Here is a 23,310-nt window from a genome sequence, read left to right on the forward strand (position 1 = left end):
TGAGGAGTACAAAGACAAGTGTTTTCTTGCCTACAGTCAAGCATGGTGGTTAGAGTGTCATGGTCTGGGGCTGCATGAGTGCTGCCGGCACTGGGGAGCAACAGTTCATTGAGGAAACCAGGAATGCCAACATATACTGTGACATACTGAAGCAGAGCATGATTCCTTCCCTTTGGAGACTGGGCCGCAGGGCAGTATTCCAACACAACGACCCAAACACACCTCCAAGACGACCACTGCCTTGCTAAAGAAGCTGAGGGTAAAGGTGATGGACTAGCCAAGCATGTCTCTAGACTTAAACCATATTGAGCATCTGTGGGGGGCATCCTCAAATGGAAGGTGGAGGAGCGCAATGTCTCTTAACATCCACCAGCTCTGTGATATCATCGAGTGGATGAGAACTCCAGTGGCAACCTGTGAAGCTCTGGTGAACTCCATGCCCAGGAGGGTTAAGGCAGTGCTGGAAAATAATGGTGCCACACAATATATTGACACTTTGGGCACAATCTGGACATTTTCATTTAGGGTTGGACTAGCTTTTGTCGTCAGCGGTTTAGACATTAATGGATGTGTGTTGAGTTATTTTGGGAGGACAGCAGATTTACAATATACAAGCTGTACACTCACTACTCTACATTGTAGCAAAGTGTAATTTCTTCAGTGTTGTCACATGAAAAGATAGAATAAAGTATTAACAAAAATGTGAGTAGTGTACTCACTTTTGTAAAAAACTGTAGATGCAGCATGGTGAGTGAGCATTGTCACCCTAGGGCAGAATGTGTGTAACAAAGGGACACCAGGTTAAAATAAAGTAACAAACCCTTTAAAAAAAGAAAATGAATGCAGCTACCACATTCGAGTACTGGTAAGCTGCAATATATAATTTTTTTTTATTTTTGGGTTTAGATACCCTTTAAATGAGATGTGTCGAGATGTCTGTTATGGAGATGAGCAATTAGGATCAAGAGATGCATATCTCCTTTCAGTTCTATGGCTAGGTTCACACATGTGGTTTGCAGTCCATTTTTAGCCATGTGCCCTCCAGAAGTTTGACCCCCCCCCCCCCCGCCTGACCAGGCCATTTTTTTGCGATCTGGCACTGCTTTACTTTAACTGTCAATTGCGCCATCATGCAATACTGTACCCAAATAAAATGTATGTGCTTTTTTCCCCACAAATGGCTTTCTTTTGGAGTTTGTTTGAAAATCACGGTACGGTTAGAATATACAAATTCATCTCATCCCTTAATTGACAAGATTCGAGTAGGAAGGTATTAGGATTATAACTGTTCAAAGAACAAGATTCATAAGGATAATTAACAAATTTTAATTGACAGTAAAGACACAGTAATGAATAAAACTCACATATTCAAAACATGGTCAGTTTGTGTACATTAGGCAAACGTTAATACTGTAGTGTCAAATTCCTGACGCGTTTCCCCAGTGATGGCTTCTTCAGGAGACTATGTAGGACACTAATAGTTAAGGAACTCTAATAGAAAGCACAAAAAAACTAAATGCATAATAATCACTGGAAATTAACATCATATAATTTTACTACAGAAATTCATAAAGTTTTCAATATAGTAACATTGACAGAGCTTTCTTTTGGGGTGGTATTTTACCTCTGCAGTTTTCATGTTTTGTGCTATAAACAAAGACAGACCGACACTTTTGAAAAATTAAAACTGTACCTTTTTACTTCCTGCTATAAAACATCCAATAAAAAAAAATTGAAAACAAACTAATTTCTTCATCAATTTAGGCCAATATGTATCCTGCTACATATTTTCGGTTAAAAAAAGAAATCCCCATAAGCATATATTGATTGGTTTGTGCAAAAGTTATAGTGTCTACAAACATTGGTATATATATATATATATATATATATATATATATATATATATATATATATATATATATATATATATATATATACACATATATATATATATATATATATATATATATATATATATATATATATATATATATACACATATATATATATATATATATATATATATATATATATATATATATATATATATATATATAAATTTAGTAATGGCGGCAATCGGAGAGACTGCGATATTACAGTGGACAGTAACTGACACTTTTTAAATGTTAAAAATACTGTACTTATGACACTGGCTGGGAAGGGGTTAAACATCAGGGGTGATCAAAGTGTTACATTTTCCTAGCCAGTGTTTTAGTGTACCCTTTTGAGGTGCTTTTACTGCTTTGCAGAGACACAGGATCCATGCCTACCCTCCTGTGAGAATGGTGTTCTGCCTTGTTTACATAGGCAGACCGCCTTTCTGCCTCTGTGCTGGATCATCGGTGGGTGCCAGCGGACATTGAGTCCAGGTACCCAGAGATCAGCTCATGTCATGTATAATCACAGCGGGAACGGTCCGTCGGCAGCGCACCCCTACCTGGTAGTGAGTACATTATCTGGTGCAGCAGTGCCACCTTGTTGCCGAATATGCAAGTTATATGGTCGGCAAGTGGTTAAAAGGTCTGTAGTCTTCACCGATTCAGGTGTGAATTTTTACTTGCATTCGCACCTAAACCAAACCTAAAATCACACAGGACTGCGCCTGTACCAGGCATGTGTGAACCGGCTCCATTGCAAGCTGGACTGGTTCACATTATGCAAATTGGATGCAGGTTCAACATGCATCCAATTCACATATGAGTATATGGAAGATAATTGAACTCCTGATGTCCACCCAGAGCTGATGTGTTTTAAAGTAGTTCTTGTAAGCCATGTAATTCACAAGAAGTTACAGAACTAGAATGTTATTTTTTCTTGTTATGTAGTTTGTTGTTTTGAACTTGTTCTCACTGTACTTATTAGGACAATGATTTGGACAATAGGATAACATCTGAATCGACACAAATGAATGAGTTTGAAACCCTTACCGCCAAGTTTCATTTTGTGGACTTGGCTGGATCAGAGCGACTTAAACGCACAGGAGCTACAGGTGAACGTGCTAAAGAAGGAATTTCCATCAACTGTGGGCTGGTAAGATTATGTTCTTATTTTACAATAGGCTACTTTTTAACCTCTAGTTTTGTATAAATGGTTAACACTTTGGGTAGGGAAGCAAGACAGTGAATGTGTTTCCCAGGACAAAATCTGCAAATGTTATTTTTACTGTGTTGGTCTAAGGCTAATGGTTCTCAACAGGCTACAGGGCCTCAACATATGTTTAAATGCCCTCTGCGACATTGAGTGGGAGCTTTAACCTGCAAATATTTATCCTTTCTTGTTGAGTGTTGAGACCTTGCCTTTCTCCTGCATTTTCTTTTCTTCTAATAAGTCTGCCCACCATAGTGATGAGCTAATAGGAACGTATATCAGGTGGAAGCAGGCTGAAATCTTTTACTATGTGGTCTATTTATTTTATTTTTTCAAATGGACCCCTATCTGTTTTTTTCTCTCTGGAATTCAAGGCACCTAGGGTACTTAAAAGGGGCACCTCAAAGTATATTCTTTGTTTGCAGTGCCAAAAGCTACTAGGGTATCTAAGGCTTTACAACTGAAGTTTCACTTAAAGCGGAACTTTACCCATAACAACTTGATAAAATACAATGTTCTTTAGGAAGGAACGTCGTACAGTTGGGTCCATATATATTTGGACACGGGCACAATTTAATTTTTTTGGCTCTGTATGCCACCAGAATAAAAATTAAAACGAAACAATCCAAATTTAATTTGAAGTGCAGACTTTCAGCTTTAGTTCAAGGGGTTGAACATAAATATCAAGTACAAATTTTAGGAACTGCAACCATTTTTATACACCCTTCTCCCAATTTTCATGGGCTCAAATGTAATTGGACAAATGAAAATAATCATAAATAAAATGTACATTTTTTATATTTTGTTGAGAATCCTTTACTGCCAATGACTGCCTGCAGTCTGAAACCCATGGGCATTAACAAAGACTGGGTTTCCTCCTTTCTGATGCTTTGCCAGGGTCTAACTGCAGCTGTCTTCAGTTGTTCTTTGTGGGTCTTTCTGCCTTTTTAGTTTTACTTTCTGCAAGTGAAATGCATGCTAAATTGGGTTGAGATCAGGCGATTGACTCGACCATTGCAGAATATTCCACTTCTTTTTCCTTCAAAACTTCCTGGGTTACTTTTGCAGTGTGTTTTGGATCATTGTCCATCTGTATCGACTGTGGGTGAAGGATTGTGTATATGGGATTGTATTTTATTTAGTTATTTTTGGTTGAACTAGATCAATGATGGCGAACTTTGGCACCCCAGATGTTTTGGAAATACATTTCCCATGATGCTCAACTACACTGCAGAGCGCATGAGCATTATGGGAAATGTAGTTCCAAAACATCTGGAGTGCCAAGGTTCCCAATCACTGAACTAGATGGACTGGCGCCTTTTTGTGTATTCAAGCAAAGTGATGCCGTGGTGTTATGGATGTATTATGCCTGTCTGACCACCTGTAATTCGGGGTACATTCTCTTGCCATGTGTAGTCTCAACACATGGTAAATCCAAAGGTACTTGCATAGAATACAGTAAGGCAACTGTCGGTGTCCTTTTATACTGCACTCAGGGTCTGTTACTGTACTGACTATTACAGCAAACTTCTCTGGGAATTTGTGTTCTGTTGTGCCCCAGTCACCACCTGCACACAAGCTCAGTCACTGCAGTGACTGAGCTTGTGTGCAGGTGACTGGGGCACAACAGAACACAAATTCCCAGAGAAGTTTGCTGTAATAGTCAGTACAGTAACAGACCCTGAGTGCAGTATAAAAGCACTAGGACGGTTGCATTCTTGTATTTGCTGTAAATTACCTCCTGCATTGCTCCTGTTTTTTCTTGCTGGAGGCTGCCATTTTGTCGAAGACCGGAGCCCCAGCAGTAAATCATGCAGAACTAATCGATTTAACGGTTTAAAAAAACGTTATGTTCCAGGAATACTAGGATTGCTAACTGTCACAGTTGCTTGTGTCCTTAACAAAACTGTGAAACCATCAAATTGGTGGTGTCATAACTGAGCACATGTGCAGCGCCTTGGCAGTTAGAGATCAAACAGAAGCAGCTTCCTTGGCTGTAAAGGATAGGAAGGTTTAATGCCACTTTCAAGGCTGTCAGCAGATCGGCCTCTACAAACTCAGCATTACCTAAAAGTGGAGAGCAACTGAGCATGTGCAGAGCAGGGTGAGACAGTGTATTACTCGATTTCATGAAAAATAATAAATTAAAAGTTCATTCTGGGGTGCAAATTGAGTCCAGAAAAAATAAAAATAAACAAAAAACCATGTAAAGAAAAAGAAAACCGTAAATGATCCAGCCTAATTTTCTTGAAAAGGCTGTTTGGGGAATTGATGTAATAACTCCAAATTGATGTTAGACGTCATCGCGTTCCGTCTTGAACGCCGGCGGTGTTTTCGAACTAGTAGCGAGAAGCATCGGAGGATCGGAGTGGAAGCGCTTTCTTTTGATTCCTTTGCCCACAATTCATTACATGACTGTAAGTGCAATCTTTCATTAAAACTATCTCTTTGAGAAACGTAATATGCTATGAGAATCCCCTTTTTCTTTATCGTTTATGGTACATCCTGGTTCCTCTGCTGAGACCCACTCTGATCATCCAGGCGGATTGGTTGCGGGAAGACCATACTTCCCACACGCTTCATGAGACTGATGAAAAACAGTCTTCCATTCTGGTAAGCAGGCAGTTTTTCCGCACGAGTGTATTGCAGAGATTTACTTTACTAACATCAATTCGGAGTTATTACATCAATTCCCCAAACAGCCTTTTTGAGAAAATTAAGCTGGATCATTTACTGTTTTCTTTTTCTTACACGGTTTTTTGGAATGTTTTATTTTTTTCTGGACTCAATTTGCACCCCACAATGAACTTTTAATTTATTATTTTTCATGAAATCTTTTTCACAATTAATCACATGAATTATATATTTTTCTCAGATTAGCGCTGCATTCCCCTTGTTTTTGTATATTTTGTTGGATTGTTGTACACAATTTTTAGTGCTAGCAGCTCATCATTTAATTTATATTTCAATCACCATTTTAATTCAGCGCAGCGCCAGCCTTTGGCTTTTTCCTAATTAAGTGTATTACTCAAGCCTAAAAAACAGTATAGGTACTTGATTTTAATGTCTTACATGGCTATACCTGCAAAAGGGACAAGCCTAAAGTGATCTAGTAGGACTTCATTTTCTAAAACAATATATATATCCCATCACCTGTAATGAAGTATGTACTACTTGGTGTCGGCAGCTGAATCCTGGACAAATTTTCACTGAAGAGATGTCTTTCCTCTTCCTGTCTGAACCTCCAGTGCTGCAGTGGTTAACTGCTTCAGTACTTCAGACAAAACAGCAGTACTTATGGTCCAACAAGGGCCTCCCTTCATTTCTTCCTTCCTTCCTTCCTTCCTTCTATCCTTCTATCCTTCCTCTCATTGAGAAGTTATTTAATTGATTACACTGAGTAAGGGAGAACATATGGTGACTGATCAGGCTATCCACCATTCACTGTTCATGCTACAAGCAGTGTAATCAATAAAACTATAATTTTTCAGTGGAGGAGAAGAATAAAGTGGGTGTGTCTTTATAAGATCCATGTATATTGCTGATTTGCCTGTGGACCTGAAGCTGTTGACTATTGCAGCGTCAGAAGTTCAGACAGGAAGAGTACGGGCATCTCTGCATGGAAGATTTTTCTAGGATCAAGCTGCCTGCACAACACGTGACTACAGCCGTATGGATTTATTTATTTTTTTAAGCTAAACTTCAGCTCTAATTTGACTAAAAGCTAAAGCTCCGTAAAAACGTAACCATTAGATCTATGGGTTTCTTTCTGATGCTTGAGAGAGTCTGTAATTATGAAACCTTTTGCAAGTGATTGCTTTGTATCCTCTCTCTTCTGTAACTTCTTCTGGCAATGCGTGGGGGAAATGCTGAAAAGAAACCAGAACAAGAAATGTAAAAAGTGTATGTTCTGCATGTCATAAAGATAAAGCTGGATCTGACTTGGAGCCTTAAAGTGGTTGTTAATCAACCAAGTTAAAATTATACCATCCTCTCTGTGCATTCATGTAATGTGCCCTGTGACTGTGCCTTATAAAAATGTATGCAGCTATATACCTGCTTACAGAGCGCAGATCGGCATTCGCATGACCCACCGTCTCTCTCCTCTCGGCCTGACAGTTGCAACAGGCGTGGCTGAGGATCCCCTGCTGACGTCGGTCAGGAGGGAAGGAGGAGAGAGGTGGCCCTGCCCACTGCAGCTGTCATGCGAGAGAGGAGGTGGGTCACGTGAGCGCCGTTGCGCCCTCTGTAAACTGGTGTATATAGCTGCATTATTTTTATAAGGCACAGTCACAGGGCACATTACATGGATAAACAGAGAGGATGGTGTATTTTAACCCTAATTTGAGCAGCAGCAGGAGGAGAGAGGGGGGGGGGACAGGCACGGAGGGGAGAGGATGGAGGAGAGACGGGAGACACGGTGGATGACGGAGGCACATAAACTGACTACAGTGTCAGGGCTCAGCAGCCATACACAATGGTCAGTTTACAAAGGGGAGGGCAGAACCAGACTGGATCAGCCAGGTATTTCAGGTGTTACAGGGGGCCACTGACACAGCACAAGCACTGTGCTGTATAACATGCAGCAACAAGATCTTTTTTTTTTTTTAGGTTAACAAACGCTTTAAGCATACTTATCAGATAAGAAACTGGAGTGTGCTTCTGTCATGTAAAACCTGAAATATTTTGTAAATATTCTGACACGAGAAAAGGCACGTGGGTATGCTGCTGTTTTTGTTGCATGTCCAGAGGCTGCCTAGCTAAGGTAGGCAGTGTTCCCCCCGGAGCAACAGGTTAATGTATAGAAATGTACTGTATATATTAACAGTGATGTTTACAAAGCATACAGATTTGTGGATTTTGCAGTACTTTTCACATGTTCAGTTTATACTTGCTTGATATAAAACCAATGTTGATTTTCTTGATCTTTTTTGCTTGTTCTGTGACATGCTCTCATTTTTTTTTATTTTTAATAGCTGGCTCTTGGAAATGTGATTAGTGCACTAGGAGATCAAAGTAAAAAAATCACCCATGTACCTTACAGGGATTCCAAGTTAACCCGGCTTCTTCAGGACTCACTAGGGGGTAATAGGTATGTGGTTTTCTTCTTTTGGATTGGTCTGCTGCCCGTAGTTCACATGAAACGGTTTTAATCTGAATTCTGTCTGCTAAAGTTTTTATTTTCTGGTCCAGTTTAGACACCACTGTAGTGCTGCATGTGCAAGGCTCCACCATTTTTATGCAAAATGGACATGTTATGTGCGTATCTTGAAATGCCTGCAGAGGAACATAAGCCCTGCTTTATTTGAAACTAATCTCATGCACAAAGTAATGTGAAAGCACAGTGTTGCATAGCTATGCATAATCTCTGTGCTTTAATACATTTGCAGTTTTGTTCTCAAATTTTAAGGTTTACAGAGGGCTGGGCCTGAGAAAGTTCCCACTAATGTTTATTTATTGGCTTGTAGATCTTGGTACTTAGAACTTGCAGTAAATGCAGGAAGTTATTCTGCCTTATTATAGAATACATTACTGAAGAATGTCTGTCCCTTCTAGTGATAATTGTTACTGTCTGCATGAACCTTCTGTGGGAATATAAGAAAAAAGCAAAACCTATATGATAATCAAACATATCTGGATTCCAAAGACAGTCCCTTGATATTTCTTAATCCTTTGCTAGGAAATCAGCAGAAGCTCATAGTACAGGGGTGCTCAAGCTTTTGAACAGCGAGAGCCACTTAAGTGGTTTGGTAACCGGTTGCAGGCCACAATGAACTATGGGGTCTTACTGCCACCCAAACTGCAAATGTAAATGAGCCCTTACTCTACTGAGCCCCCTATAAGGCTGCTTTCACACTGATGCGCTGTGGTTTACCCGCAACGTGGGTGCAGCGCAGTATACCTTAAGTTTTCCTGCTGGTTAGCTCCGCTTTGCCATAGACTTTTCTATTAAATTTTGCAGGTGGGGTGCTGCATTTTGGAGATTTGTTGCGCTTTCAGAAAGGCATCAAACCCACAGGATATAATAGACGTCTATGGCTCAGTGCAGCTAACTTGCAGGAAAGCTGCAGATGCACTGCGCTGCACCTGCGGATCAGTGTTAAAGCAACCTACTATAACCCTCTTTGCGTATGTGATGTTTAAAGCGGAGGTTCACCCAAAATGGAACCTCCGCTTTTCCAAAAACTCCCCCCTCCAGTGTCACATTTGGCACCTTTCAGGGGTGAGGGGGTGCAGATACCTGTATAAAATAGGTATTTGCACCACTTCTGGGTATAGACTACCCCCGGGGAGTCCCGCCCCTTCATGTCACCGCCCCCCACCCCTGTTGTGTTCTGGAAAACACACGGCTCCCAGAACACAGCGGGGACCAGTGAGGACGGCGCAGCGCGACTCGCGTATGCGCAGTAGGGAACCGGGTGGTGAAGCCGCATCGCTTCACTTCCCGATTCCCTCACTGAGGATGGCGGCGGGGAAAGCCGAGGCTGCCGACGTGGCGGGCAGGCGACCTGGACAGGTAAGTGTACATTTTTTTAAAAGTCAGCAGCTGCAGTATTTGTAGCTGCTGGCTTTAAAAAAAATACACTAACTTTTTTCTCTTCCAGCTTCTGCTGGCATCGCTATTCAGGCTGCCAGAAAGGTCTCTAACAAAGTGCACTTGGTATCATACCGCCTGGGACAGAAACCAGCGATGGAGGAAGTGTATGTTGCTCCTGCTTCCTCCATTGCAGCTTCTATGCACTCTCTGGGATGGCGGATTGGCAACCCGTTGAATGCAATCTGGGCTTGCCAACCCTCCATCCTAGAGCATGGGCATGTGCTTCCCTGGTCTGAGGTCACGGGCCACATTATAGAGCTCCACAGGTTGAGCACCCCTGTCATAGTACATGTAAATGCAGTGCTATTGTTACCTGAAACTGATTGTATAGGGAAAAGCACCTATACAGAGTCCCTGCAAACATTTTATGTCCAAGGTATTAGTAAGTCCAAAGATGTAAACCGCTGAAGTGGAATTCAAATCTTTAATGTAGCTGTGAACATGTTTTTGGCAGTGGGAAGCTGAGAGAATATGAAACCTGAGCAGTTGTCAAAGATAAAGTCTATATTTAAATTTAAAACCAGTGTATTAGACACAGTTGTTACAACCTAAAATATAAAATGGTGAAATCTGTATTCTTTGTCATTCAATCACTGACATCTTAAAATTAAAAAACAGCAAGTTCCATTTGTCACTGCAGCGGAGGGACTCTGTTCTCCATAGTAAGGTCACTAGTGGGCTGACCTTCCTGCTCTTGTAGTCAATTGATACTTCCTCCAGCTTCATTACCCAAAGTCTGTAACACGAGATGGACCTTGGCTGGAGGAATAGTCAATCCTCTGATCAGTTGCAATGCTTCAATGCAAATAAAATTACAGATGCAATTTTTTTTTTTTAATTAATCAATGCAAGTGCTTTTGTTTTTAATGGATGTAGCTTTTAGGTAAACCCGTTTTCCAAAGTGATGAATACTGATGTTCAGGTATATTGAGGTTCCAAAAAGTACCTTTTGTTAGTCTTCAAATTGATCTCTGTGGGGTCCTGGGCCTTGAACTCCAGCGGGCAGCAGAGGCTTTGGTAGTTTGAGAATTGAATGACATAAGGTAGGTGGCTCGTGGCTTCATGAGGGAAGGGGCTTAATCTAAAGTCAAGACCCCATGCACAGTCTGGGTAAAGGATACCTGTAGAGAATCAAATCAAGGGATGATTTGAAGACTAACATTGGTACTTGCAGGCACAAAAAGCACCTGTATTTTACCACAGTTGCATTAGAAACAATTTAGGCTAGTCCGGGATCACTTTATAATAAAAGATCTAGAGTTCTTTTTTTAAAGTCATGTGACATCACCAAAAAACAGTATGTTCTTTTTGTTATTTTATTTAGCCAAACTGTCATGATCGCATGTGTCAGTCCCTCAGACAGGGATTTCATGGAAACTCTGAATACTCTTAAGTATGCTAATCGCGCTCGTAATATCAAGAACAAGGTCATGGTGAACCAGGACCGAACCAGTCAGCAGATCAATGCCCTGAGAAATGAAATAACGCGACTACAGATGGAGTTGATGGAATATAAAACGGTATGAAAAGAATGTATTACATTTTTGCAGATAGCATAGTTACAAGGGACAGGGAATGCTAATGCATATACAACACACACATATAAAATGTCATTGTTAAGATGTACTGTTTTGCACTGGAAACGTGAAACCCTATTGAGTTTTTTTGTCTTTCTTTCCTGTAAATTTTAGGGTAAAAGAATTATTGATGAAGATGGTGTTGAGGGTATTAATGACATGTTCCATGAGAATGCAATGTTGCAAACCGAAAATGATAATCTACGTATGAGAGTTAAGGCCATGCAAGAAACCATTGATGCTTTGAGAACAAGGCTCACTCAATTAATGAGTGATCAGGCCAACCAAGTGCTTGCAAGAGCAGGTATAGATTTTTAGTCATTTTAGTTTTTCTTGTATGCATTGATTAAGGAGGAAACATAATAGTGTTCAATGAAATTTCATGCTAGAAAGTTATAGACCTTACATTCTGAAAATGCTTGTACCTGACATGGCAAAATAGGTTGTATGCAGAGCACACAGCCATTTTGCCTGTGCTAACAATCACAGATTTCATCTTAATGTAATAATGCTTCTTAAGTTAAAATTCATTTACCATTCATTTGATTCCTATTCATTCAATTTAAGAGACATCACCACACTGTTCTCATCTCGGCATCACAGCAATCACTCCCCGTTTAGAGCCTCACGGCTCCTTTTTATTATATCAAAATATCCCACCAACAGGAGGTGATAATCACCTCCCCCATGGGAGTGGTCATCACAGGATGTCCCCTTCACACAGGAAATGTCCATATAAGGGGATCCCTCTAACAGGATGTCCAATATAATACATGAATACAATGATGGCTAAAGTCTTATGGGCGTGTCTGGGCAGGGAAAGCGTGTATGCTCCTAGCAAACGAAGCAGTATTGCTTTAAAACATGGACGCCTTCCCTGACTCTGAAAACGCTCATAAGCTCTCATATTACCGCTGATAGGAATCCTTATTTTGCACTATTCCGTAGAATAACGCATATTCAGATTATCTTGTGGAAGGGAGGCTATCTGCAGGCGTGCGCTACGAATCCCAACCATGCTGATCAGACACAGCAGAGACAAGAACGCACATCCGCCTATAACCACTAATGTTCTTGCGGAGCGAGCATATCCCCTTCTCGTTTTCCACTACCAGATGTGATTCAACCAGTCTCAGACTGCCCCAGTCAGCTCTTTAGAGCTGGTTGCGGAAGTACTAACACTGGGTGACACTATGACATGAATACATCTTCATAAAATTTCCACAACATACCTGGCTGTTATTCTGAGCCTTTGGGGTTCAATTTTTTAAGTCTTAGATCTGTAGTGTACTACATTGTAGAAATGCAGATAAGAACTTCTGACCTATCTCTGCATTTCCTGGTCTTGCTGCTTGTTGTGGGTGTTGTGTACCTCCATACAAATATTCTACAATCACCGAGATTTACTCTGGTCTGAATCACCATCGACTCCACCAAAACCATCATCAGAAGCCTCCGAGACAGCACATTTCCAAACAACATTATTCCCACAAAACTTCTGAAAGAATGTACTGACATCTTGGCACCCACCATAACACACCTCATAAACCAATCATTCATAGAAGGAATCTTTCCGATCTCCCTCAAGCAAGGCATAATCAAACCCCTCCTAAAAAAGCCTAACCTCAACCCCAAAGACCCAAACTACCGCAGACCTGTCACAAGCCTTAACATCATCTCCAAGATCGAGAAAGCAGTGGTACAACAGCTACAACCCCATTTGGACACCCACAAACTCTTGGTCCCACTACAATCTGGTTTCCACCCTGACCACGGGACAGAAACTGCACCTCTCAAAATCTGCGATGATGCCCTCGAAGCAGCAGATGAAGGAGAATCGTGTCTCCTGGTAGGGCTGCACCTCAGCGCAGCTTTTGACACAGACCACAAACCCTGCTCACTCGTCTTGCAGAAGTAGCCGGAGTCGCAGACTCTGATCTACTCTGGTTCGCATCCTTCCTAGAGAACCAATCTAGAAAACCAGAAAGTGAAACTAGGAGCTTTCACTTCAGAAGCACGTAAAATTGCATGCAGAGTCACTCAAGGATCACCCCTGTCGCCCTTCAAAATCTACCTCCGTCCACTCCTCAAAATCATCAGCAACCAGGACCTGCTCTATCATGCCTACGCTGATGACACCCAACTTTACCTACGCATCACTAACAGAAAAGACCAATACCACGCACTGGAAAACTGCCTCTCATTGATCGATGATTGGATGACAGAGAGCTCCCTCAATCTTAATGGATCCAAAACAGAACTCCTCTTACTCCATGCAAACCGGGAAAAAAAAAAAAAAAAAACCCTAGCACGACGTTCACACCACCCACCATCCTTGGACAAACCATCACCTCCAGCACTAAAGCTGAAAGCCTCCGAGTCATCTTTGACTCTGGCATGACAATGGATGCAAAAATAGGATCAGTAGTCGGCGAATCTCACCACCTTCTTCGCCTGTTGCATAGACTCATTCCCTTCATCCCGGAAAGGAGACACGGCAGCAGTAGTTGGCACAATAATCGATTCCAGACTCGAATACGCAAACTCTCTTTACCTAGGACTTCCCAAATACCAAATTTCACGTCTACAAATTGTCCAGAACACAGCAGCCAGAATGGTAACTGGGAAAAAAACTCTGGGAATCAATCACCCCATCGCTGAGAACCCTCCATTGGCTAGCCGTGAAGGATCGGGTTAAATTTAAGATCCTTTGCTTCAATCACAAATATACACAAGGAAATGCCCCGCAATACCTCTACGAAAAAATAAAGCACTACACCTCCTATTCATACCATTGAAATAAGCAAAAAAGCTGTTGGCAAACTTACTGGCTGCTCCTTACCAGTTATTTGCCAGTGTTTTATATCGCAAATGCAAAATGATGTACAAAGATGGAAAAAAAAAAATAACCTCTTGGCCATGGGAATGAAGGAGCACTCAAGTGATGATAAATGTGTCTAGGTCCGTTTTAGGCGCGTTAAGCATTTTTTCTGCACAAATGCTTCTTTACTGAATGCGCAAGTAATTTTTTTCATGCAGCTTTTAAACGCTCCTCTTCTAAAATTGGCCTATGTGCATGGACACATAGGCCAACAAAAAGGTGCATTTAGAGGCTGAAAAAAAATAATAAAAAATCAAGCTCCTGTAAAAACTGCATTTATTTTTTATGTCCTGGGTGCATGAGGCCACACTTTAAGGCCTCTTGCACACAGACTTAATCATTTACTGATGATTTTCCTCAGAATCTCATTGATAGATCCTGAGTAAACTGTTCCATAAAGACCTTCCATAAATTCGCATAAGCCTGCATGTGCGTATACAAATGTCAAATTGTCAAATGTCTTCATCCTCTGCTAGTTGTCAGTGTTGCTTTACACGCCCATTTACATGCATGCACGTCTAAATTACTGCACTCAAATGTAAATTTTCTATTTTTATTTTTGGCTCTGTATCCATTGCTGTATTACTGAACTTTACTCAGCTGTGTGGATTGTTCTATAGACAACAATGCACCTGTGTTCAGATCAGTAAACAAACCTTTTAGAGTCGGTTCACACTAGGGCGACACGACTTCCAGCGCGACTTTCAGAGGCGACTCCGACACGACTTGAACATGAACCCCAGGGCGATCTGGGGCGATTTACAACATAACTTGAAGTCGTCTCCAGGACAGGAGACTTTCCAGTGGCCAATAAAGCAACAATCAGATAGGGGAGAGGGAGGGGGCAGGAGAGGTTTGCCTGAGAAATGTATGTTATCTTCCTGGAAAGTCGCTTCAGTTAAGACAGTGATCAGACTTGGAGGTGACTTCCATTGAAATCAATGGATACAAATCACCTACAAGTCGGATTGAAGTAGTACAGGAACCTTTTCTGAAGTCTGATCTCCTTGAGTCGTGTGTATTAACACCGCTCCCATTCACTTCCATTGTTTTTCTCTACAGCGCGACTTGGGGCGACTTGAGGCGACATGAAGTCGGATCGCAAGTCGCCCCAGTGTGAACCGGCTCTTACTCTCGTGTGTAAGAGGCCTTTAACGCTAAAGCATAACTTCACTCAAAAGGGGAAGTTCCACTTGTTTGAATCCTGCCCCCTCCTCTTCAACAATTGGTGGTGGTGGGTGGGAGTGGGTACCTGGTTTTGAAAATCTGATTGGAAGTTTGGCTGCAGTAATACAGGGCATTTGGGGTGCTGTCCCTATTCGCTTGAATTGGCTGACATGCAATCATTTTTGGAGCGGGTGCAAAGCATTGCAACCACAGCATGTGAACATCTCTATCCCTGTCTAAGGGGAACAGTGGGGGAGCTAAAATTGCAGCTCGACCACATGTTTTTACCTTCCTGCAGGTGCAAGTCTTTATGAGCCCTGAAAGTTCTCATTTAATTAGGTCATGCTATAGCTAGTAGTAGTTAGTAACACAACTGGGCTTCTGTAATGTTGAATGTGTTTTTGCTGTTTAGCCAAGAAACTGGAGAAGCTGCTTTTATAGTGATGGGCTTCTAACATTACAGAGCAAGTCATGTTGAATGTAACTAACTACTACTACTAGCTCAGTCTTTGATGTGAGAACACCCATTTGTAATGCAGCTGAGAGATAGGTCTGTAGTTCAGGAGACCATAACGTAGCATGACATACAGCCCAGATTTTATAAAAAGAAACAAAGTAATTTTACATGGGTAAACTATTTAAGTTGATTTTTCGTTTTATTGTTACTACACAAATCTAATTTTGTGAAATGTATCTAGTTCAAAGGCTTTATTCTGCGTGGCATGTTTGCCCTTTTTTATGACTAAATATATCTCTGGCTAAACCATTGGATTTTTGGTTATATTTCGCTGAAAAATAATAAATACATAATTTGGCCAAAAATTGGATTTTAGGTTGCAATCTTCAGAGCTGATTAAACAATGGGTGAATGTGTGCTTCTTTTAACTCTTTTACACTTTTTTTTTTTTTTTTAATTGGTCTATGCTCTTATAATTTTTGCGTTTTTTTATCTTTTTTTTTTTAATTATTTTTTGTCCTTTTTATAGAGTTTGTATAAAAATCCAAGTTTTTATTTTTACAGGTGATGGAAATGAAGAAATAAGCAATATGATTCACAATTATATAAAAGAAATTGAAGACCTCCGGTAAGATTTTTTTTTTAAATATGTAAACTACTTTAATAGACCAGGATTATTGTTTTTTAGGCCGAATTATGGTGTGACATTTCAAATTTGACATTTTTACTTTTTATTTAGAAGATGTTTATTGAGTTGTGAAGGAAAGAGGGGAGGTGCCTATAGCAGAAACTAACAAGACCACAGCAGATTTATTAAATTAAAGTGGAACTACAATCCAGCTGTAATAAACGGCAGGCAGGCAGGCTTTTATTGCAGAGGAGACACACAATGTCTCTTCTGCAATAAAATGCCCCTACCTGTCTACTCGCTGTCTTCTGCAGTGCTATAAACGAGGTGTGCATGTGCAGCTAAGCTTACATCTCTGTGCCAGGATGACTAGCTCCTGCGCAATACACAGGAGTGATGTCATCCAGCACCGGCCAATAAAAAGGCCCTAAAGAACGGCACCAAGAAGAAAATGCCAGCGCCCCCAAGGGACTGTTGGCTAGTATTCACCTTTTAATTCCACTTTAATAGTACCATTTTTTTTACATTTCTAGCCTTCTCTCTCTACTGTTTATCTGGGGCATTTTTATAACAGTTTTTTCCCATCTTTTCTGTTAAAAAATAAGTTATTTTATGCATTTTGAGTTTCTATACAGAGTATGTCTTAAAAGCTTGTCCTTAAGAAAATGAAATGTTGGTTCTAATAAAGTGTTTTGTACTGAGGTGGTTATGCATGAATTTTTTTTTAACTTGGGTAATAGTGCCACCTCCTGGTCATAGAGAGGTACTACATGATTTTTCACTTCCTGAAATAACACATCTACGCCACATAAAGGATGGAAAATATGTACACATCATCTACAATGGTACCCACTTTCTAATAAATGCTCCTGTGCTACTGATAGAAGTCCATTTTAATAAAAGTACTTTAAATGTGTTTCGTTGTTATGAAGCCTTTTGAGCTTTTTATTTACCTTTTTTTTTTTTTTTAAACTGATGCTATTATCAAAGTGGTTTTGCTAGAGGCTCTCTACCATATTAATTTGAAACTTGCAGTATTTCAAATGTTTTGTTTTTTTATAGGCAAATTCATAGAACATTTCAATCTACCCTTTTTACCTATACGCTCGTAGCTGCTGTTGTGTTATGAAATTTGTTACATTTTCCCTTTGTTTTTATTACTTGCAGCTTTTCTGTATTTTAAATAGTTAATACGTTTTTAATTTGTAAGTCCATCTTCTTAGTGTATTACTAAACTTAAAATGTTTATTATTAAGAGAAAATATTTCTCACGGCAAAGAGAAAAAAATCACTAAAGGGGTTGTAAAGGTGCACTTTTTTTTTTTGACCAGTGTCTAGTCACCAGAAGGTGGCAGCATGTAGTCATGAATGTCAAGTCCTCTGTGCCCTGTGATGTACGACTTAAAGGGGTTGTAAAGGTACCATTTTTTTCCTAAATAGCTTCCTTTACCTTAGTGCAGTCCTCCTTCTCTTACCTCAGCCTTCGATTTTGCTTTTAAATGTCCTTATTTCTTCTGAGAAATCCTCACTTCCTGTTTTTCTGTCTGTAACTCCACACAGTAATGCAAGGCTTTCTTCCTGGTGTGGAGTGTCGTGCTCGCCCATCACTTGGACTACAGGAGAGTCGGGAAAGAGAAAGGACAGACAGAGAAAGGAGCTGTGTGTTAGTGGGCGTCCTGACTCTCCTGTAGTCCAAGGGAGGGGGCGAGCACGACACTCCACACCAGGGAGAAAGCCTTGCATTACTGTGTGGAGTTGCAGACAGAAGAAATAAGGACATTTAAAAGCAAAATGGAAGGATGAGGTAAATGAAGGAGGACTGCACTAAGGTAAAGGAAGCTATTTGGGAAAAAAAATTGTACCTTTACAACCCCTTTAAGTCGTACCTCACAAGGCACAGAGGACTTGACATTCCTGACTACACCTTCAGGTGACTGGACACTGGTCAAAAAAACGCAGAAATCCATGCCCAGGCATAACCCGTCCCAGCTCAGTCTCAGGTTTTAGCTAGTGTCCCTAGGTGATGGATGTGCCTCCCTGTATCTGTTTTGTGGGCCATAATTCCTATATATCCTTGCCTGTTCATAACACCCTTGATTGGACAGGGGTGGGCGGATAACCGCTACAGCCAGCAGACCAGGAGGGACTGTACCCAAACTCTGCATGGGGGATGGGAGGGCCTGTGATGCTGCTGCTGCTCGGCGCTGGATTGGCAATCTGTACCCGAACTCTGCATGCACGAGTGGGGAAGGCCTGTAATTCTGCTGTTTGGTGCAGCATTGACAGTCATCTCCTGAGTGCAGTGCAGGGTACTCTAAAGGTCCAGGGCAGCGGGTGGGAATTTTTGCCTTGTGTCCCTATGCGTTTGTGCTGTTTCTGTCTGTTGGTATGGACCACACCTTTCCTGCAACTAACTGTTCTAGTTCTTCACCAGGATAAGATGGTTTAAAAGGTCTACAGTGCCTTCAAAAGTATTCATACCCCTTGAAATGTTCCACATTGTCATGTTACAACCAAAAACGTAAATGTATTTTATTGGGATTTTATGTGATAGACGAACACAAAGTGGCACATAATTGTGAAGTGGAAGGAAAATGATAAATGGCTTTCAAAATTGTTTACAAATATGTAAAAAGTGGGGTGTGCATTTGTAGTCCGCCTCATTTATTACCCTTAACAAAAATCTAGTTGAACCAATTGCCTTCAGAGGTCACCCAATTCATAAATAAAGTCCACCTGTGTGTAATTTGATCTCAGTATGAATACAGCTGTCCTTGGTGAACAAACCGCATCATGAAGGCCAAGGAACACACCAGACAGGTCAGGGACAAAGTTGTGGAGAATTTTAAAGCACGGTTAGGTTAGGACATGGTAGTCCACCTAAACTGACAGGCCCGGCAAGGAGATCGTTAATCGGAGAAGCAGCCAAGAGGCCCATGGTAACTTTAGGAGCTGTAGAGATTCAACGTTCAGGTGGAAGAATCTGACCTTTATGGAAGAGTTGCAAGAAGAGTCATTGTTGAAAGAAAGCCATAAAAAGTCCTGTTTGCAGTTTGTGAGAAGCCCATGTGGGGGACACGGCAAACATGTGGAAGAAGGTGCTTTGGTCACATGAGACCAAAATAAACTTTTCAGTCTAAAAGCAAAACGCTATGTGTGACAAAACTAACCTTGAACACACCATCCCCACAGTGAAACATGGTGGTGGCAGCATCATGTTGTGCTGATGCTTTTCTTCAGCAGGGACAGGGAAGCTGATCAGAGTTGATGGGAAGATGGATGGGGCAAAATACAGGGCAATCTTAGTAGAAAACCTGCTTGAGCCTGCAAAAGGCTTGAGACTGGGGCCGAAGTTTGCCTTCCAGCAGGACAACAACCCCAAACATACAGCCAGAGCTACAATGGAATGGTTTAGAGCAAAGCATATTTATGTGTTAGAATGGTCCAGTCAAAGTCCAGACCTAAATCCAATTGAGAATCTGTGGCAAGACTTGAAAATTGCTGTTCATAGACACTCTCCATCCAAGACACAGATTTAGACCGATTTTGTGAACAATCTTTAAGAGAAATGGGCCTTTTGTGTGAATAGAAAAAGTTGTAGATCTTTGCGTTCAACTCATGATAAATAGGGGCAAACACAAAAGTGTTGTGTTTTTATAATTTTGCTCAGTGTATCTCTCTCTCTCTCTCTCTCTCTCTCTCTCTCTCTCTCTCTCCTCTCTCCTCTCTCCTCTCTCCTCTCTCCTCTCTCCTCTCTCCTCTCTCCTCTCTCCTCTCTCCTCTCTCCTCTCTCCTCTCTCCTCTCTCCTCTCTCCTCTCTCCTCTCTCTCTCTTCTCTCTCTCTTCTCTCTCTCTTCTCTCTCTCTTCTCTTCTCTCTCTCTTCTCTCTCTTCTCTTCTCTCTCTCTTCTCTCTCTCTTCTCTTCTCTCTCTCTCTTCTCTCTCTCTTCTCTCTCTTCTCTTCTCTCTCTCTTCTCTCTCTCTTCTCTTCTCTCTCTCTTCTCTTCTCTCTCTTCTCTTCTCTCTCTCTTCTCTCTCTCTCTCTCTCTCTCTCTCTCTCCACAATGGAAAGTGACAGAAATAAACAAATTTTAACGCGCTGCAACCACATCAAAACTGCACTGAAAACGCCTGCCAGAGTGTTTGTGGAGCATTACCATTGACTTGAATGGGAGGCATCCCTTCAAACGCCTCCTGACTCAACATGAGGCTTCAATTTTGAGGCGACGCTACCGCTTAGTGTGAACATCACAATGTGCTGTCTATTATATCTTGTGCATAGGCGTTTGAGGGGTGTTTTTAACACCTATCAAATGCCTGCTCTTAATGCCAGTGTGAACTTAGCCAAAGACAGTATTTTGCTGTGCCTCAATGTTTTTAAACCTCAGTTTAGTTTTGTTTTAATTTGTTGGTGTTTAGTGCAAAGTTCCTGGAAAGTGAAGCTATGAATGAAAATCTTCGAAAGAGCCTGTCAAGAGCCTCATCGAGGACTTCCTACTTTTCTGGCCACACACCATTCTCTGCACCTTTAATTCCAGCTGAGAAGGAAACCAATGAAATCATAGATCTTGCCAAGAAAGACTTGGAAAAATTGAAAAAGAAGGAAAAAAAGAAGAAGAGGAGGTAATGGTTAACTTGTGTACATGTGTCTGTGTGGTAACATTTTCTTTATAGTCTTTTTGTTTGTTTACATGCTGTTGGTAGTTGTGATATTTACTAGATGCTTCACTTCATAACATCATTTCATCCGATGCTTGCATCATTATATAATGCACATGTATTACAAAATGTTCTTTTATGAAGCATGACTATTTGTTTTTATTTATTTTTTTATTTTACTTATATAAATTTTTTTTTAGAAAAAAAAGTCCTTTTGTATTGATGCCTGAAATATATATCATTTATTGGATTTTCATCTATCCTAATATTCACAGACATGAGTTGCGGTGTGATTATGGTAGGGTTTGTAGTCACTTTTTCATTGTTGCACAGCATGGTAAAGGCATTCAACCTTATTGGAAAATCATGCAGTACAGCTAATTAGCCCATGTAAATGGATATCTGTGGTTACATACACATTTCTGTACCACATTAAGTTGTGTATACGCATTGAGGTTTTTTTTTTTAAAACATTTTTTATATCTTTTATATATATTTTATATCTTTTCATATTAATTGCAAACGTGAACATTTTGCAATTTTTCATAACTCCAGGCACAACTTATTTGCAGAAAGAATCCTATCGTCTTTCAGTTCATCTAATCTATCTGGCTGCTGGTTGCTAAAGTATAGTTGCCAGTATGCTTCTGATTGGCACAGCATCATGTGACAAGAGACTGCAGTCTTACTATTTAACACTATTAAAGGGGTTGCAAAGGAATTTTTTTCCCCTTAATAGCTTCCTTTACCTTAGTGCAGTCCTCCTTCACTTGCCTCATTCTTCGATTTTGCTTTTAAATGTCCTTATTTCTTCTGAGAAATCCTCACTTCCTGTTCTTCTGTCTGTAACTCCACACAGTAATGCAAGGCTTTCTTCCTGGTGTGGCGAAAGCCTCTTGAGGGCGAGGGGGCGAGCAGGCAAGTCAGGACACTCTCTACTTTGGGGATAGAGAAAGGAGCTGTGTGTTAGTGGGCATCCTGACACTCCTGCTCGCCCCCTCTCCCCCTCAAGAGGCTTTCTCCACACCAGGGAGAAAGCCTCGCATTACTGTGTGTAGTTAGACAGAAGAACACGAAGTGAGGATTTCTCAGAAGAAATAAGGACATTTAAAAGCAAAATCAAAGGATGAGGTAAGTGAAGGAGGACTGCACTAAGGTAAAGGAAGCTATTTAGGGATTTTTTTTTTACCTTTACAACTCCTTTAAATTATAAAATACTTGAATTGTATGTAAATTGAATGGATTTAATTAGAGTTGCAGTGTTTCCTTTATAGTATTAGAAGTTTTATGGGTTCCATTTCAAGCCTGGCACTGGTCACCTAACAAAGCTGGCATTAGTGTTGAGATATAATCGACATTTTTTGTATATCTGTAAAGCTCTGACAGAAGCATCAATAAAAAAAAATTCTGAGTTGTTTTAAAGTACATGTGAAAAGGAAAATGCCGTTGTTTCCTCAACTTCTGGTTAATTGCATTAAAACACTGCAACAAATGTCAGTGGGAAAATGAGTAGGATTTGCCCTTCTATAAGGCTGGGATCACATTGTGTGTGGAAACTACCATGCAGGGAAACCCACATCCAATTTACATCAGTGTGAACCCAGCCTAAAGGATAACTGTATTCTTAAAACACGTGGCTCTTTTAATATAAACAAGGACAAGAAGAAACTTTACAAATGCTACCTTTCTGTCTTTTTTTTTTTACATTTGCACTGGCGTGGGCCTATGATGACGACATTTCAAAGAAAAGATGTAAAAGCTTCAATCTGCACATTTGCTTAGTATCCCTGGATATATTTAAAATAGTATATGTGATTTTTTTTTAAGTACAGTTTTTATATATGTTGCTATAGCAGCCATTTCCATAGAGGAACAAGCATTGCATGTATTTGTCTTTTCATTATGTATTCATCAGAATTTGCAATTTTTAGTGCTTACAGTATATGTGTTGCACCTGAGAATTACTGTTTTCATGTGTTCTCAAACCTCTCTCAGCAATTACCAAACTATGATCCTTCTAACTACATTTATAGGGCTAACAATTTGCACTGTTAATTGCAATGGTTTGTTACTAGGGACCATCACAGTATATGTTCTAATGTGTGCCTTTTGTTTCTACTTACTGTAAGCTGTTTATTATGGACTGAATTGTGTTCACATAAATAATAGTTTTTGACAATAATAATCAATACTGCCCATTTATTCAGAAGGAAATTACAAGAAAGGTAGGATTGCCATCATGTTCTAGCTATGAAGG

The 23,310-nt window shown here is 40.5% G+C and overlaps 1 protein-coding gene across 6 annotated transcripts in view; it reads left to right on the forward strand.

Moving 5' to 3' along the window:
- The window catches only part of KIF21A (kinesin family member 21A), a 235,803-nt gene that overhangs the window by 86,642 nt on the left and 125,851 nt on the right, over window positions 1-23,310 (forward strand). For all 6 annotated transcript variants that reach the window (XM_040343616.1, XM_040343619.1, XM_040343622.1 and 3 more), the window contains exons 6-11: window positions 2,863-3,030; window positions 8,064-8,179; window positions 11,010-11,205; window positions 11,377-11,566; window positions 16,332-16,395; window positions 20,814-21,017. In XM_040343616.1, coding sequence (XP_040199550.1) covers window positions 2,863-3,030; window positions 8,064-8,179; window positions 11,010-11,205; window positions 11,377-11,566; window positions 16,332-16,395; window positions 20,814-21,017 — 938 coding nt within the window. The remainder of the gene's footprint in view (window positions 1-2,862; window positions 3,031-8,063; window positions 8,180-11,009; window positions 11,206-11,376; window positions 11,567-16,331; window positions 16,396-20,813; window positions 21,018-23,310) is intronic.

The sequence above is a fragment of the Rana temporaria genome, chromosome 3, assembly GCF_905171775.1.
Source record: "Rana temporaria chromosome 3, aRanTem1.1, whole genome shotgun sequence".
NCBI lineage: Eukaryota > Metazoa > Chordata > Amphibia > Anura > Ranidae > Rana > Rana temporaria.